This window comes from Sander vitreus, chromosome 11, assembly GCF_031162955.1.
Source record: "Sander vitreus isolate 19-12246 chromosome 11, sanVit1, whole genome shotgun sequence".
In the NCBI taxonomy this organism is placed as follows: Eukaryota; Metazoa; Chordata; class Actinopteri; order Perciformes; family Percidae; genus Sander; species Sander vitreus.
This window is the reverse complement of record NC_135865.1, coordinates 2,334,013-2,351,100: the sequence shown is the minus strand read 5'-3', so window position 1 is coordinate 2,351,100 and position 17,088 is coordinate 2,334,013. Positions and strand designations below refer to the sequence as shown.

Genomic DNA, 17,088 nt, shown 5'->3' with positions numbered 1-17,088 from the left:
GCTACAGAATATTTCGTTCTGTATTGACAGGTGCAATATTTGAAAATCGATAATTAGTTATTATTATTTTTTAAATTATGTAAGTCATGTAACCAGAGATCAGACTTGACAGTGTGGTTTGAGCTATTGTATGAGGCGGTGTGAGAGTCCCGTACAGTAAACAGGAAACATGGCTGCCTCTATGGCTGCCACAAGAAAGAATGATTAAGAAAAATGAAACACAAGCCCTGAACTGCCCGGGAGTTTGTGTAACAGCTGAATGTTTCCTGCAACAACAAAGCACTCTCTATGTCTCGCTCGTCTCTTTTCTTTCTCTCTCTCTCCTGTGAAATAAAGCTGCCTTCAAGTGTGGTCGGAAACGTCGAGATCTATAAATGCTCTGGCGAATCGCCGGATCACTTTTTTTGATGTGAATGCCCACTAACATGGACACTAACACTAACACTAACAATAAGGAAGCTACAAACACTCATTCACTCATAAATTACACACATAAATTATCATCAGTCATCACTTTCAGATGTGGTGTTGTAATTTTCTTTTTTTTTCTTTCTTTTTTTTTTTAAATGTGGAGCATTGCATTGTAGGATTGCTAGCAGAAAGTATTCATGCCAAAGACACTACATCTTTCATTCCATAGGGGGGGATGTTTTGAGGCACTAACGTTATATAGTAAATACATTTTACACTTAGCATTCAGACACTCAGATGCACTTGCAAACATTAAAAATAGTGCACTAAAAATGTTGCTTCCTTGTGTGCAAGCATGGCTCTAGTCTTGTTTATTTTTATGTGCAAAATATGTCATACAGGACAGTGTTCCCCAACCACCAGTCCGGGCCGCACAAAAAAATAAAATAACATTATTTCCGTTTAATTTAGTTAGAGTCTGAAAGATGTTTTATTTTGAAAAATGACCGTATTCTCACGCGTCTCTTCCTCTTGACACATGTCACGTGATATTTACCGCTCGATGAAGCCCACAAACTTGATAAAAAATAAGTAAACAAACGTCTTTGCAGAGCTTTTTGGCTCAGGGGAAAAGGCCCGCGGAGGAGGAAACAGAAGAGGAGCACACAACTTCAAAGAAAAAGAAATTTCACAGACAATACCAGGAGTCCTACTTAAAGTATGGATTTATCACAACATGTGATTCTCATGTGCCAAGCCCGCTCTGCATAATATGTGGCGACAAGCTAGCAAATGAGGCAATGAAGCCTTCAAAACGTATTCGGCACATGGAGAACAAGCACCCTGATTTTCTGCCGTGACAGCAATCAAAAGACCGGTCCATGAAAATATGTCTTACATGAAACTGGTCCGTGGGGCAAAATAGGTTGGGGACCGCTGATGTAGGACATTTCCACATGGCAGAATACTTCTGTTGAACACAACAAATTTAATTTGGAGTACATTTTGAAACAGCTACTTTCTTCTTCTTACAACATGTTTTTCTAATTTTAGCGTCAGCAGACTAACAGTCTTCCTGCAGCAGGATATCACGGTTCTTCTTCTTTCTCTGACTACAGTTATGTGGAGCAATCAACCACTGGGGGAATTCTCTTGAGTCTGAACGTGCGGGCTTCCCAAGCTCAAGGCTCTTCTTTTGATTAAAGAGCAGCAGTAAATATTTCAACTTTTTCATCCCTTCTGCTCCCACAGCTTAATAAACAAGGCCAATCACTGTCACTGGGGGCTGGTATAATGAGTGCTGTCAGGAGGGCCAACCGAGAGAGGATTGTGGAGGAGGAGAGTAGGGTGGCTGACAGGGGCAAATGCACTGCAACTTAATGAAACACACGCAAATAGACAAAAACACAATCAAATTAACAAAACATCTTCATTAATTTGCAGCATTTAGCAAACGCGCTGCAAATACACACAACACAACCAAATACACAAACGCGCTGCAAATACACACAACACAACCAAATACACAAACGTGCTGCAAATACAGAAACGATACAAAAAGAAAAGCACACAAACCCCGAAAACAAATGCAACAAAAAAAATGCTGCATCCAGGTTACATAACGGAAGTGGAACAGCTTGACTTTCGACCCCAGAGAGAGAGAGAGAGAGAGAGAGAGAGAGAGAGAGACGGGGCACGTTCAATCTCAGAACAGTGCAACTGCTTGATGATCATAGACTGTAAATATTAAGTCTATGTTTGAGATATGTTTTCTCTCGTTTGGTGGGTGTGTCTCTAGTTCATTGGCTCAGGTCACAGGTGATACCCAATCAGCAGAGACGTGTCTGTAAACTCGTGGTAATAAAAAGGCAGAGCGTTCTCTCCCCGTGGGGTCAACAATCAAGCTGTTCCACTTAGCGCTCCCTCTAGAGGCCTGGAGAACTTCCTTTGTGTAATCTGGATGCTGTGTTTTTCAGGTGCATTTGTTTTCGGGGTTTGTGTGCTTTTCTTTTTGCATCGTTTGTGTATTTGCAGCGCGTTTGTGTATTTGGTTGTGTTGTGTGTATTTGCAGCGCGTTTGCTAAATGCTGCGCATGTGTTGTCAAATTAATGAAGATGTTTTCTTAATTTGCTTGTGTTTTGTCTAGTTGCATGTGTTTCATAAAGTTGCAGTTCGTTTGCCCCTGTCGGCCACCGTAGGAGAGAGGTCAAAGTGCACTTGAGCGGTCTGGCAGTGGCAGCCTGTCACAGGTGGAAGAGACAGGGACAGGCGGAGGGCAGCGGACACACAGCAGTACTTCAGAAACAGCTACAGCTTCTTCTTATTCCTGCTCTAAACAGGTAATTTAGTCCTGGACTCATATTTCCTCATATAGGATTTGAAATTGTCATGGTTGTAAAAGCCACAACAAATCTGTCACTGTCTCCTCTAACTTTTGCTTAGCATTACTAACGATTATTTTCATTGCTGATGATTCTGTCGATTTGTTTCTCGATTAATCGATTAGTTGTTTGGTCTATAAAATGTCAGAAAATGGTGAAAAATGTCCATCAGTGTTTCCCAAAAGCCCAAGATGACGTCCTCAAATATCTTGTTGTGTCCACAACTCAGTTTACTGTCACAAAGGAGAGAAGAAACCAGAAAATATTCACATTTAACAAGCTGACATCAGAGAATTTGTACTCAAACCGATAAATCGATTATCATAATCATAATAGTTGACAACTAATTGACTAATTGATTCATCTTTGCAGCTCTAAGCGTTATGGGTATGAATGCAGAACAGATACTGTCCCCATCAGATATCAACATCCTTCCTCTGCTACCCATAAACCCTTGTCTTTGGGGGACTTTTCTGGTCCCAGTTCTCATTTTAAGATAACTAGAACAGTGCCCGTTGAAAATGTGTCTGTTTGGAACGGGCCGATTGATTGGCATGAGGTATTGCTGCTTGTAGAATTCTCCCAAACTAAATTGTACCCCAGAATTACTTACAGAAGGACCCCAAACCACTTAATATGCAACTCCACTGTATAGCCTACTACTGACTTACAGTGTAGGCTACTTCTACATCAGAGGAAGACATTGTACTACTAAAGTTACCTGAAAGAGAACGTGGCAAATTAAGAATTTAATCACAAAATATCACAATGAAAATGTGGAGTAATCAGACATTAGCCTCATGGACTCATGGCAGTGCGCTACCCATCCGGCCCGTTATGAGAGCTAATCAGCACCTATCTGCGTTAATCACCACCAGAACTGGACTGTGTATGTGTGTGAGAGAGAGAGTAAAGAGAGTAAAAATCAAATTGGCTTTTTACCGAAATATCGTACTTCAGACTACATTTACACTATGCAGATCCTTATTAAAAACTACACCAAAATTAAAAATGGGAAAATATTTGCATGTTTTATAGACTTTAAAAAAGCATTTGATTCAATATGGCATGATGGGCTTTTTTCTAAACGTATTGAAAGCGGTATAGGGGGTAAAGTTTATGCAATACTAAATCACTGTACACGGAAAATAAATGTGCAGTAAAAATTGGCTCCAAAAGAACAGAATTCTTTAAACAAGGGCGTGGAATGAGACAGGGATGCAGTTTGAGTCCAACACTGTTTAACAGTTACATCAATGAACAAGCAGCCATGTTGGAACAATCTGCAGCCCCAGGTCTCACACTTCATGATACCAACATCAAGTTCCTGCTCTATGCCGATGATCTAGTTCTGTTGTCCCCAACAGAAGAAGGTTTACAACAGGGCCTGTCCGTCCTAGAGCAGTACTGTCAGAAATGGGCACTAACAGTCAATCTGAAAAAGACCAGTGTTATGGTATTTCAAAGGAGAGACATATCTCATATATATGCCATATCTCATATATTCTCTCTGAAAATTCAAATCCAAAAAAGGTCAGTTCAATTTTGGCAGCATTTAAATCAAGCTGATAAAAATTCCAATGCATACAAAGCTCTCCTGAGCAACCAGCAGTGTTCAGACGTCCACCCCCCTTGACCAGCTGGCTCGGAGGTACACGGAGCTAAACACCACAGTCAGTAGTAGACAGACAGGTAGAAAGAGAGAGAGACAGGTACATGGAGCTAAACACCACAGTCAGTAGTAGACAGACAGGTAGAAAGAGAGAGAGACAGGTACATGGAGCTAAACACCACAGTCAGTAGTAGACAGACAGGTAGAAAGAGAGAAAGGTACACTATGCTAAACACCACAGTCAGTAGTAGACAGACAGGTAGAAAGAGAGAGAGACAGGTACATGGAGCTAAACACCACAGTCAGTAGTAGACAGACAGGTAGAAAGAGAGACAGGTACAATGAGCTAAACACCACAGTCAGTAGTAGACAGACAGGGAGAGACAGGTACACAGAGCCGCCACAGACACAATCCTCAGTCTTCAATCAAAAGATTTGAAACTAAATTAAAAGACGAGTATACAGAACAATGGAAAAATGAAAATAAAATACAACACAAATTCCTCTGTTATCAATCCCTGAACAGAGATATCCAATTGGCCGAATATCTCAAAACAAAAAATCCAAAAGAAAAACAAATTTTAACAAAATACAGAGTCAGTGACCATGAGCTGGAAATTGAAAGAGGTCGACATTTAAAAGTGTGGAGACCAAGAGAGGAATGAGTCTGTACACACTGCCACCAGGATATCCAAACAGAATTACATTTCTTATGTATTATGTCCCAACTATAAAGACTTAAGAACCAAATACTTCTAAAAACTTGAGGACAAAAAGCTTCCTTTTTTATTAGGGGAAGATAAAAACACGGCATGGCTAGCAGCTCAATAATTGATGTCTTCTCCTGCCACAATACAAGGCTAAATAAGTAGAGAATTGTATATATTATAATTTTTATTTTTTATATTGTTTCAACGTACCCTTTGAGGGACATGCACAGAATTTGTTTAGTATCTGCAATTATATCATAATTATACTGTTCACTTGTATTATTATATCAGATGTATTTACTCCTTGTTGTATGTATGTATTATGATATATGTATTGTATGTATGTTTGTTCCTATGCTTTGGCAACACAGATGTATTTTTTGTTGTCATGCCAATAAAGCAACATGAGACTGAGATTGTGAGAGAGAGAGAGAGAGAGAGAGAGAGAGAGAGAGAGAAAACATTGTAATGTTGTCTTTTTCGTCAACGAAATTGCATGATATCACCACAGTTTAATCTCGTTTAGTCTCGTCTCTCGTGCGATGTCCATGTAAGCAATCCGCTGTTGCTCCGGGAAAGTGAAGAAAAGTTTGGTTGTTAACGTTATATCCAGTAACCATGTAACGCAAAACAGTCAAAGTCAAAGCCGTTGAACCTCCCCCCCCCACCCCCGATGCTGTACAGAGCATTTTTTTTTTTAATTGCTACAGTCAACCTAGGGGAAAGACTGTGAAATACATGAAAGTATTCGGTGTTTTGTCGAAGTTTGTTCCCCCGTCGAGTACTTTGTTGTGATTGCAGTAATAAATATATCGGCCAGGTTTTTGTGAGGGAGATACAGGTAACTTGGTAATAGATGTAGGATTTGATTTTTTTAAACGGCGTTATTAACGTAATAAGTTATGTGGTGAAAGTTAGAGGCAACAGTTGTTCCTGTATGCTATCCTGCTGTAAAGCGTTCTGCGTGACCTCCCCCCCACTGCTGTAAAGCGTTCTACGTGTGGAGTCTGCCTGTGACGTGCAGGTTACCTTCCCCCCAAAGACACACACACACACACACACACACACACACACACACACACACACATACATACAGAGGCGTCCCACTTTATTAAATAGATGCAGTATATACATATTTAATTTGACTGCCAATGATTTATTTATTTATATTTGAACATGTGCTCCTAGTTGCTAATCAAACCTGCCTAATGCTGTGGTGTAAATGCGGTGCTTCCCTTTGGTGTCCTGCATCAAGTATGCATGCATTTAAATTGTCATCATTTACTGTCCATTTCAGGAAGAAAAAAAAAAACAACGCTGAACTTCACTGATAAAGAACAGAAGGAAGAGAGATAATAATTGCTAATTAGGCCCTCACTTTTAAAGAAAAACAATGTGAGCATAAAAGGAACCACAGACGTAAATTTACCTAATGACAAGCAAAGCCTCCGCTGAATGTAAATGAGTGTGCGGCAGTAAGTGGATGACAGCAACTCTAATGCTCTTTTACTAATGAAAAAAGCTGAACGTGTTCTTTTTGGCCATACAGCTGCACTTTGAGTCTGTGTTTTTGCACTACATTAATTCATGTGATTAGTTAAATACTCCTTAGGATGTCTAAAAGCAGATCATGTATTTAAATTTTCTGTCATTAGTATGATATACTGCTGATCAAATTCAGGTTCAAGTTTTATGATGCTGCTGCTGAATGCACCCAGGATGATGATCCCACACCATAAACCAGCCGCATCCACTGTTATGCAAAAACATAAAAAAGAGATATTCAAACCTGGTCATCACGCAAACAGGACACGCTAACCAGAATCTGATTAGCCTGACTAAGGACGTCAGATAACAAAAGGGAAACGCAGAACACAGAAAACAATGGTTTTTCAGGGGTAGTGATAACATAGCTTTGTAATAAGCTGCTGTTCACCCAGCGTGTGTATGAAGAGAGCTGAATATGCAACAGATTTGTAATTTAAAACACATAGAAGAAAAGGATATGAGAAGAATACGCGTTCAATTTCGGGCTTCAACTAACCATTATTTTCATTGTCGATTATTTTCTCGATTATTTGGTCTATAAAATGGTGAAAAATGTCGATCAATGATTCCCAAAGCAAGATGCCGTCCTCAAATGTCTTGTTTTGTCCCCAACTCAAAGCTATTCAGTTTACTGTCACAGAGGAGAGAAGAAACTAGAACATGTTCACATTTAAGAGGCTGGGATCAGAGAACTCTGAGAGCTGAAACTAATCTAATATGAAAACCTAAATCCAAATCTAAGTGGTCGTGTCTGTGTGACACAGCTGTGTACGGGGACTCGTCTAACATTTCCAGCCTAGCAACAGGTGACCACCGATCTTCTGAACAAACAGCTCAATATTATCAACGGGCAATACAGAAGATTTGGCTGGTGGTGAGCCATCAAATACAAACACAGCTGCAGGATATACACACACACACACACACACACACACACACACACACACACACACACACAGACCAGAACATTGAGAAATGTCACCATTCAAAAAAACAAAGACGCCCTGAGTGAAAATTGAGATGTTGTCTCTATTTATCTGTAGCTGATAGCACTGAACACTGCTGTCAATAAAAATGTTAAATAGGAAATGTAATCTAATTGTAATGTAATGTCATTTAATCTTTCTCCTATTCCATTTTTTTTTTCCACTACACACTCAACATTTCCCTGCCTGATGCTTGAAACACATTAAGCTGTATTAACCCTTTTAAACAAGAGCAAATCCTCCCACCCTGTTGCATGATGCAAGTGTCTGCATGAGGAAATACCATGGTTTTGTGCAGCACACACATACAGTATATACACTCTGTGTGAACTCTATAAAGAAGACAATAAATGCAAAATGCCGGTGAGGCATAAACCTCATTATATGGCCTTTTATGAGCTGCTGTTCCTTCTCCATTGGTTTGCTAATGTAAACAGAGCTGTGGCTGCGCTCTCTGCCTTCTCCGTTAACAATAATGGGACAAATCGTCTGAAATTTACCCTGCCCTTCACTATCTATGAGTAATAATGACCAACAGCGCATGGAGTGTGTTGGATTGGATTGGATTTTTTACTGTTTTTTTGTTGTTGCTTTTTCTCATTGAAACTGAGGTAGTAATGATGTCTCCTATTAGGGCAGTGAGTCACGTTTTTAATTCAACTGTGGCAGAATCGGAATGGTTCACATCGCAATCCATCTGGATGTCCTGGTGGGATTTTGGTTCTTGTGGTTGAGGCTGACAGGGATTTAGGTTTTCCTTTCATCTGAACTGAGTAACTCTGTGATCCTGAGCAGGATAAACATACTGGATGGATGGATAAATGAAAGGGTGAATGAAGTCAGTTTAAAGGTCTCCAGTGGCGAGAAATTAGTAAAGGGAAAGAAATGCAATTTTGCATGTTTTAGTTTAGATTTTCTGTCTGTTTTGGTCTTAATCTAACATGGGACAAACTCTTTAGCAGGGGCGATTCTAGGACCAGACCTTAAGGGGGGCTCAGCCCCTAATGAGAATGTGACACGGATACAGTGCCTTGTTAGTGTTACCCCCCCCTGCTAAATCAGTAATTTCATTATGTGATCATCTCTGACCTAGCTACTGAACAACAACGTCAGCTTTCTGACACTATTAACACTACAGTGGAACTAAACCTGACACTTTATAACACACAGTAATAACGACCAGTTTGACAAAATGTTCTCACATTCAGCAATTTTAGTTGCTTACGTTTTAATTTCGGTTATAATGTGCGCCTTGAAATGAGCAACTTTTTCTTCTCTGGGGACTACCAACGTTAAACTTCACAACCGTCTCCTGCTCTCGCTCTGACAGATCAGATAGAGACTCAGCCAAAGGAGGGAGTCTGGCACATCCTCCTCTGATTGGCCAACACTACGTTTCTGTTAACCCTTTTCTTGACTGGGTTACTACTGCTGTACACAGGGAACATACTACTGCTACTGCTGTACACAGGGAACATACCACCATCACTGCTGTACACACGGAACATACTACTACTACTGCTGTACACAGGGAACATACTATTATTACTGCTGTACACAGGGAACATACTACTACTACTGCTGTACACAGGGAACATACCACTACTACTGCTGTACACAGGGAACACACTACTACTACTGCTGTACACAGGGAACATACCACTACTACTGTACACAGGGAACACACTACTACTACTGCTGTATACAAGGAACACACTACTACTACTGCTGTACACAGGGAACACACTACTACTACTGCTGTATACAAGAAACACACTACTACTACTGCTGTACACAGGGAACACACTACTACTATTACTGCTGTACACAGGGAACACACTACTACTACTGCTGTACACAGGGAACATACCACCATCACTGCTGTACACACGGAACATACTACTACTACTGCTGTACACAGGGAACATACTATTATTACTGCTGTACACAGGGAACATACTACTACTACTACTGCTGTACACAGGGAACACACTACTACTACTGCTGTATACAGGGAACACACTACTACTACTACTGCTGTACACAGGGAACACACTACTACTACTGCTGTATACAGGGAACACACTACTACTACTACTACTGCTGTACACATGGAACATACTACTATTACTGCTGTACACAGGGAACATACTACTACTACTGCTGTACACAGGGAACATACCACCATCACTGCTGTACACACGGAACATACTACTACTACCGCTGTACACAGGGAACATACTACTACTACTGGGTTACAGGTGCATAGCATTGGCGACAGCGACACAGGATATTGAACCTGTTTCAAGCCCTTTGAATAGAATAGAAAGGGTCTAAAATCGCCCATGCTCATGATTAAGTTTAGTTCAGATTCATTGTCACATAATACTGCTGTCAGTTGATCAGTGTTCCCCAGTCGTGCACAATCTGCAGGACTCTAAACTGCAGCCAGTGACACAGAGGCCATCAGGAGCTGGCACAGGTGTAGTTGGCATACATTTGGTTTCGTTACAGCAACATTTCTGTGTGTTTCACTCAATATTTGCAAGATTTATTATAAAACCATTACCATCCAACACAAAGACATGCTCTGAGGTGTGGAAACAATAGCTGTAAGGTTGGTAAGTGATTGACTTGAAAGTTCCAGTCTGGGAATCTCCTGCATGTTGTTGGATGAATAGGTTGCATGCCTGAGTGTATTCAGAGGGCAGAGCCTGGGTTACTCTTCAACCTCACAGCTCTGCAGTCTCACGCTCCGATTTATTTAACATCCAAACTAACCTCTGAGATTATTCTGCCTGCTCCATGGACGGTAAACAGTCACCAATTCACACACACTCAGTAATGTATTTACACACACACACACACACACACACACACACACACACACACACACACACACACACACACACACACACACAGGGTGATGGTGGTTACAGTAGGCCACAGTGGATAGTGATGATTCATCATCATAACTATGGTCTCTCTACTTAAGCACACTATTTTTAGCCAACGAAGTGTTCAGTATCATTACATTATCTGTGATAAACAAACATGACATTTAGACTGAACCGTACCAACAATTTACCTCATTTACAGTAAATCATACACAGCATGTAGCACTTAAAGCAGACCTGATGCTCCCTGTGGGGATCACCTTAATCAAGCAAGCGTCATCTCTCTGTGGCATCAAATCTCAATGTTACAATAAGGCTATAATAATGTTTTTCTAAGGGTTTTATGAACTAAGGATACAGTTGTCTTTCAGTTAGTTGAGACAGGTAGTCCATGAATGATAACAACTTACCTACTACAGCTAATTACTGCTAACCAAAAAAAAAAACTCACCACATCCCATTTCTATAAAATCCATATATGGATTTGCATGGGGTCCACTTTGAATTTATAACTAATTTACAATATTTAATCACATTTATGACATTTGTTTATTCTCCTAAGACATCCCAGTAACATTTCTATACTCTGTACTCCACATTACAATTTGTACTTTAGATTTTTATTTTTTTTTTCCTATAACCTACAGATATTACTGTAACTATTTAGTGATCACATCACAATATTTAAAGTCATTTGACCTATAGGCTACCACACTTATAATATTACTGTAACTGTTGTATAGGCCTAGTTATGATAATATACTATGGCATTATCATGCTTTTTTACCTCCTATTGTCACTAGACTTCTTATTAAACTCAATGATGGGCAATATTAAAATAATTAAGTAATAATCCATTATAAAATTAATAAAATATATAATGAATTTTAAAGAAAATATATAAACAACCTGTCAATAATAGCAATGGTGATATTGATAATTAGAAATACAAATAATAATAATATAAATTAAACATTAAATATGTAGTAAATAGTTGTTTTGTCATTATAGTAATGAGCTACTGTTATTTTAAAATGACTAAAGTTCCGTTTTGAAACATTGATTAGGCCTATGTCGCTTTTCATGTTTGTGTTTTGTTTATGTAATCCCATAGCCCCAGCTTCTTCTTATAAAATAACATATATTTAATAATAATAATATTTAATACTGGCCGTTTTGGAGTTCCATAACTAATTAAGCGGTGGTTCCTATGAACAGTGTTGACATATAGCGTACAGTAGCCTATATGTATCCTACCTTCTGAATCCTACCGTCCACGTCCAGGTAAATGACGCGGTAGGAGGACGAAGCGGAGCCCATGGTCCCCTCACCTCTCCCCGGCGTCGGTGCGTCGCTGTGCGGGTTCTGCTCCGGGCTCCGTGTCACCGGTCCCACTCGCACCGCCGTTACTAAAGCGATGGTGATGAAAGTGGAGTCAGCGGTCCAACAACATCCCACCTGCCTGTCAGTCTGTCAGAAACACCGATACAAACTCTCTCTCCCTTTCTAACTCTTTCTCTCCGCTCTGTCACTTCGCTATCATCTCATAAAGCCTGTCCACGCGCGTCCCCGCCTCTCTCATTCGTTACAGACCTCCTGGGTCTGCGCGCGCTCATCTACAGGCACGCACTCTCACTCTCTCTCTCTCTCTCTCTCTCTCTCTCTCTCTCTCTCTCTCTCTCTCCCCCTCTAACCCCCTCTCACACACACACACACACACACACACACACACACACACACACAGAGTTGTACAGGTAGATTACACAGATATTACTAGGTTGTGTTTGTTTTGCGTGCAATGCCTGGGGGCTAACAGTTGTAACATATCCATTTCCACCAATCAGAGGAAACTTTGAGTGATGTCACTCAGCCCCATGGTGGATTGCTTGGCTTGGTTGCACACCAATGACTGAGTCACTCAGATGTATGTTAATTTTAAAGGGGAAAAAAAACATATGTGTTTTTGATGTGTATGTTTCTTCAGAGTAACAGTAATGGTACAGTGTAAGACAGTGTAGTGGTATGAAAAGTCCCTCTTTCTGCTCGCTTGAAACAGACCTAATGGAAGATAAACACCAGCCAAAGGAATTGGTTGTGGAAAAACCTAACATCCCAAATGTGTTCCTGTTAATGGCTTATAACTGATGTATAAATCATTTGTAAAAGATGTATTCATCATTAATACATCCATTTGTTACAATTGATTACCCTTTTATAAAGGATGCCTTAGAAAGTGGTATCCACATGTCTGCATTTCTCTTAGCTACATTCTCTTTTCCTTTTTGTTTATTTGGATACTTAAAGGTCCCACGGCATGGTGCTCTTTGATGCTTTTATATAGACCTTAGTGGTCCCCTAATACTGTATCTGAAGTCTCTTTTATATAGACCTTAGTGGTCCCCTAATACTGTATCTGAAGTCTCTTTTATATAGGCCTTAGTGGTCCCCCTAATACTGTATCTGAAGTCTCTTTATATAGACCTTAGTGGTCCCCTAATACTGTATCTGAAGTCTCTTTTATATAGACCTTAGTGGTCCCCTAATACTGTATCTGAAGTCTCTTTTATATAGGCCTTAGTGGTCCCCTAATACTGTATCTGAAGTCTCTTTTATATAGACCTTATCGGTCCCCTAATACTGTATCTGAAGTCTCTTTTATATAGACCTTAGTGGTCCCCTAATACTGTATCTGAAGTCTCTTTATATAGACCTTAGTGGTCCCCTAATACTGTATCTGAAGTCTCTTTTATATAGACCTTAGTGGTCCCCTAATACTGTATCTGAAGTCTCTTTATATAGACCTTAGTGGTCCCCTAATACTGTATCTGAAGTCTCTTTTATATAGACCTTAGTGGTCCCCTAATACTGTATCTTAAGTCTCTTTATATAGACCTTAGTGGTCCCCTAATACTGTATCTGAAGTCTCTTTTATATAGACCTTAGTGCTCCCCTAATACTGTATCTGAAGTCTCTTTTATATAGACCTTAGTGGTCCCCTAATACTGTATCTGGAAGTCTCTTTTATATAGGCCTGAGTGGTCCCCTAATACTGTATCTGAAGTCTCTTTTATATAGACCTTAGTGGTCCCCTAATACTGTATCTGAAGTCTCTTTTATATAGACCTTAGTGGTCCCCTAATACTGTATCTGAAGTCTCTTTTTTATATAGACCTTAGTGGTCCCCTATCACTGTATCTGAAGTCTCTTTTATATAGACCTTAGTGGTCCCCTAATACTGTATCTGAAGTCTCTTTTATATAGACCTTAGTGGTCCCCTAATACTGTATCTGAAGTCTCTTTTATATAGGCCTTAGTGGTCCCCTAATACTGTATCTTAAGTCTCTTTCCCAAAATTCAGCCTTGGTGCAGAATTACAGCCACTAGAGCCAGGGGGGGCAAGGTGGAGGGTGGGGGTGTTGCCTTGACCAACTGCCACTTTGCTCGTTTTCAAGCCATGATGTCTCTCTCTCTCTTTCTCATGGGGGGGCCAAATTCTCTGGGCGGGCAAAGCAGAGAAAGGGGAGGTAACCTTTCCCCTTATGACGTCATAAAGGGAAGATTCCAGATCGGCCCATCTGAGCTTTCATTTTCTCAAAGGCAGAGCAGGATACCCAGGGCTCGGTTTACACCTATCACCATTTCTAGCCACTGGGGGGCCATAGGCAGGCTGGGGGAATGCATATTAATGTTAAAAAACCTCATAAAGTGAAAATGTCATGCCATGGGATCTTTAAAGGATTCCTGGATTTGGAGCTCATTTTTTAGTTCCTGCGTTTGTATGTGTTCTGTCCTTGGGGCCAAGCCCCCTACACACATACTGTACACTCACACAGCCACAAATACCGGTCTTTCTATGAGTACAATTATTTGAAATATATTGCACAGTGTGAAAATCACCTAACACAAAAAACACATTCTACCTCACTGACATGCTGTAAATCAGTGGAAAAACAGTAAAAGAAAAAAAAGCTTTAGTGTGGAAAAGTGGAACAGTGGGGATGTCTCGAGTTTACTTAAAGGTGCTCTAAGCGATGCACCACTGAGATCAGTCTGCAACCCGTCCGCTGGATACGGCATAGACATACACGCGGATAGCTCAAAATGCGTACAGATAACACGCCACTTGGCTTAAAGATCCCATGGCATTAAAATTTCACTTTATGAGGTTTTTTAACATTAATATGCGTTCCCCCAGCCTGCCTATGGTCCCCCAGTGGCTAGAAATGGTGATAGGTGTAAACCGAGCCCTGGGTATCCTGCTCTGCCTTTGAGAAAATGAAAGCTCAGATGGGCCGATCTGGAGAATTTGGCCCACCCATGAGAGAGAGACATCATGGCTTTCAAACAAGCAAATTGGCAGTTGGTCAAGGCCACACCCCACCCTCCACCTTGCCCCCCCCCCTCTCTCCTCCTCAATAGCTACAGACACAGAAATGGCACATCCTAAGGAAAGCTCATTGTGGGACTGGCTCTAGTGGCTGTAATTCTGCACCAAGGCTGAATTTCGGGCTTCAGATACAGTATTAGGGGACCACTAAGGCCTATATAAAAGAGACTTCAGATACAGTATTAGGGGACCACTAAGGTCTATATAAAAGAGACTTCAGATACAGTATTAGGGGACCACTAAGGCCTATATAAAAGAGACTTCAGATACAGTATTAGGGGACCACTAAGGCCTGTATAAAAGAGACTTCAGATACAGTATTAGGGGGACCACTATGGTCTGTATAAAAGAGACTTCAGATACAGTATTAGGGGACCACTAAGGCCTATATAAAAGAGACTTCAGATACAGTATTAGGGGACCACTAAGGCCTATATAAAAGAGACTTCAGATACAGTATTAGGGGACCACTAAGGCCTATATAAAAGAGACTTCAGATACAGTATTAGGGGACCACTAAGGCCTATATAAAAGAGACTTCAGATACAGTATTAGGGGACCACTAAGGTCTATATAAAAGAGACTTCAGATACAGTATTAGGGGGACCACTAAGGTCTACATAAAAGAGACTTCAGATACAGTATTAGGGGACCACTAAGGTCTATATAAAAGAGACTTCAGATACAGTATTAGGGGGACCACTAAGGTCTATATAAAAGAGACTTCAGATACAGTATTAGGGGACCACTAAGGCCTATATAAAAGAGACTTCAGATACAGTATTAGGGGACCACTAAGGTCTATATAAAAGAGACTTCAGATACAGTATTAGGGGACCACTAAGGTCTATATAAAAGCATCCAAAGAGCACCATGTCATGGGACCTTTAAGAAAGTGGTGTGTATGTTTACGCAAAGTCATGATGTCACATTGGAGAAATAACTTGAACTGCTAAATGAGTAGATTGTAACACTTCAAAATACTCTGTGGTTTGTAAATGTATTTTTGAGTTGGTATTCTGATGTTTTGGAGATTGAGTTGGAATAATCCACTTTACACGTTAAGTTTAACTGTTAGCTGCTTTCTAATGAGACCTGCCGTTGACGTTCTGCTCAATTAGGACGTTATTGCTACTATTTTTTATTTTTTTAAATCATTCTTACCTTTCATTAGGGGGCCCCCAATTTTGCAAGTATAAACCTTTCAGCCTCAATATATTTAGGGAGAAATAAAATGACCTGTCTTTATTTATAGTCACTAGCAAGTAGCCTTCTTTGTTCTAAATTCAAAAATAAACATATTTGAGGAAACTCCTGCATCTGTTGCTTTTATTGAAGTAGAGGAGCCTCATTGTTAACTTTAATTCTCATTTTCTGTAGGTTTAAATAGCTTGAGTCAACTTGAGATGTTTAATTATAATATATTAATATATAATTTAATTTAATACAGATTGATGCATCTCCACGGATTGTTTTAAAGGTTTGAATCCCCCCCCCCATCGTAGTTTGACAAAATAGGGGCCCCCAAACAGCATCTTGCATAGAGCCTGCCAAAGGCTAGAAACGGCCCTGTCGACACAACAGGACACGCACATATTTCACACAGTGTAGTGCCAGCTTTTCAAAAGACCTTCAAATATTCCACATCTTCCATACATTATGAGTATTATGCAACTTTTGAATACCATTCATACTTATTGGACCCTTTCCCATTTTTCCAACTCATTCATAGTCCTTCAATATGCTTCTTTATACAGATTAAAGGTGCTCTAAGCGATGTTGGGTGATGTCACTTCTTGTTTACGTTCGAAGTATTTTCAAACAAAATGGAGGCTAGCTCGCCCCTCCCTCCTCCTCATCCCGTCCCCACCCCCTCACCTCCACGCACTAACCCCCCAACCCCCACCCCCAAATCCTTCTTGTTGGTTATTGGCTGGAACTCTCTTTGTTATGTTTGGTGGTACAGGTTGGCACAATTTATTTTTGTTGGCGTTTGTGGAGCCTGGGTTGTCTACAGAGACCACATTTTTTACAGTGTGTTCAGGGGACAGGCAGCTAGCAGATAGTGAGGAGATGTTTTTTACAGTGTGTTCAGGGGACAGGCACCTAGCAGATAGTGAGGAGATGTTTTTTACAGTGTGTTCAGGGGACAGGC

General features: G+C 40.4%; 1 protein-coding gene across 1 annotated transcript in view; it reads right to left on the bottom strand.

Annotated features, from left to right (window-relative positions):
* pde9aa (phosphodiesterase 9aa) overlaps positions 1-12,083 on the bottom strand; it is a 51,729-nt gene extending 39,646 nt beyond the window's left edge. The window contains exon 1 of the mRNA XM_078262765.1: positions 11,804-12,083. Coding sequence (XP_078118891.1) covers positions 11,804-11,866 — 63 coding nt within the window. The 5' untranslated portion in view covers positions 11,867-12,083. The remainder of the gene's footprint in view (positions 1-11,803) is intronic.
* Positions 12,084-17,088: the final 5,005 nt, after the last annotated feature.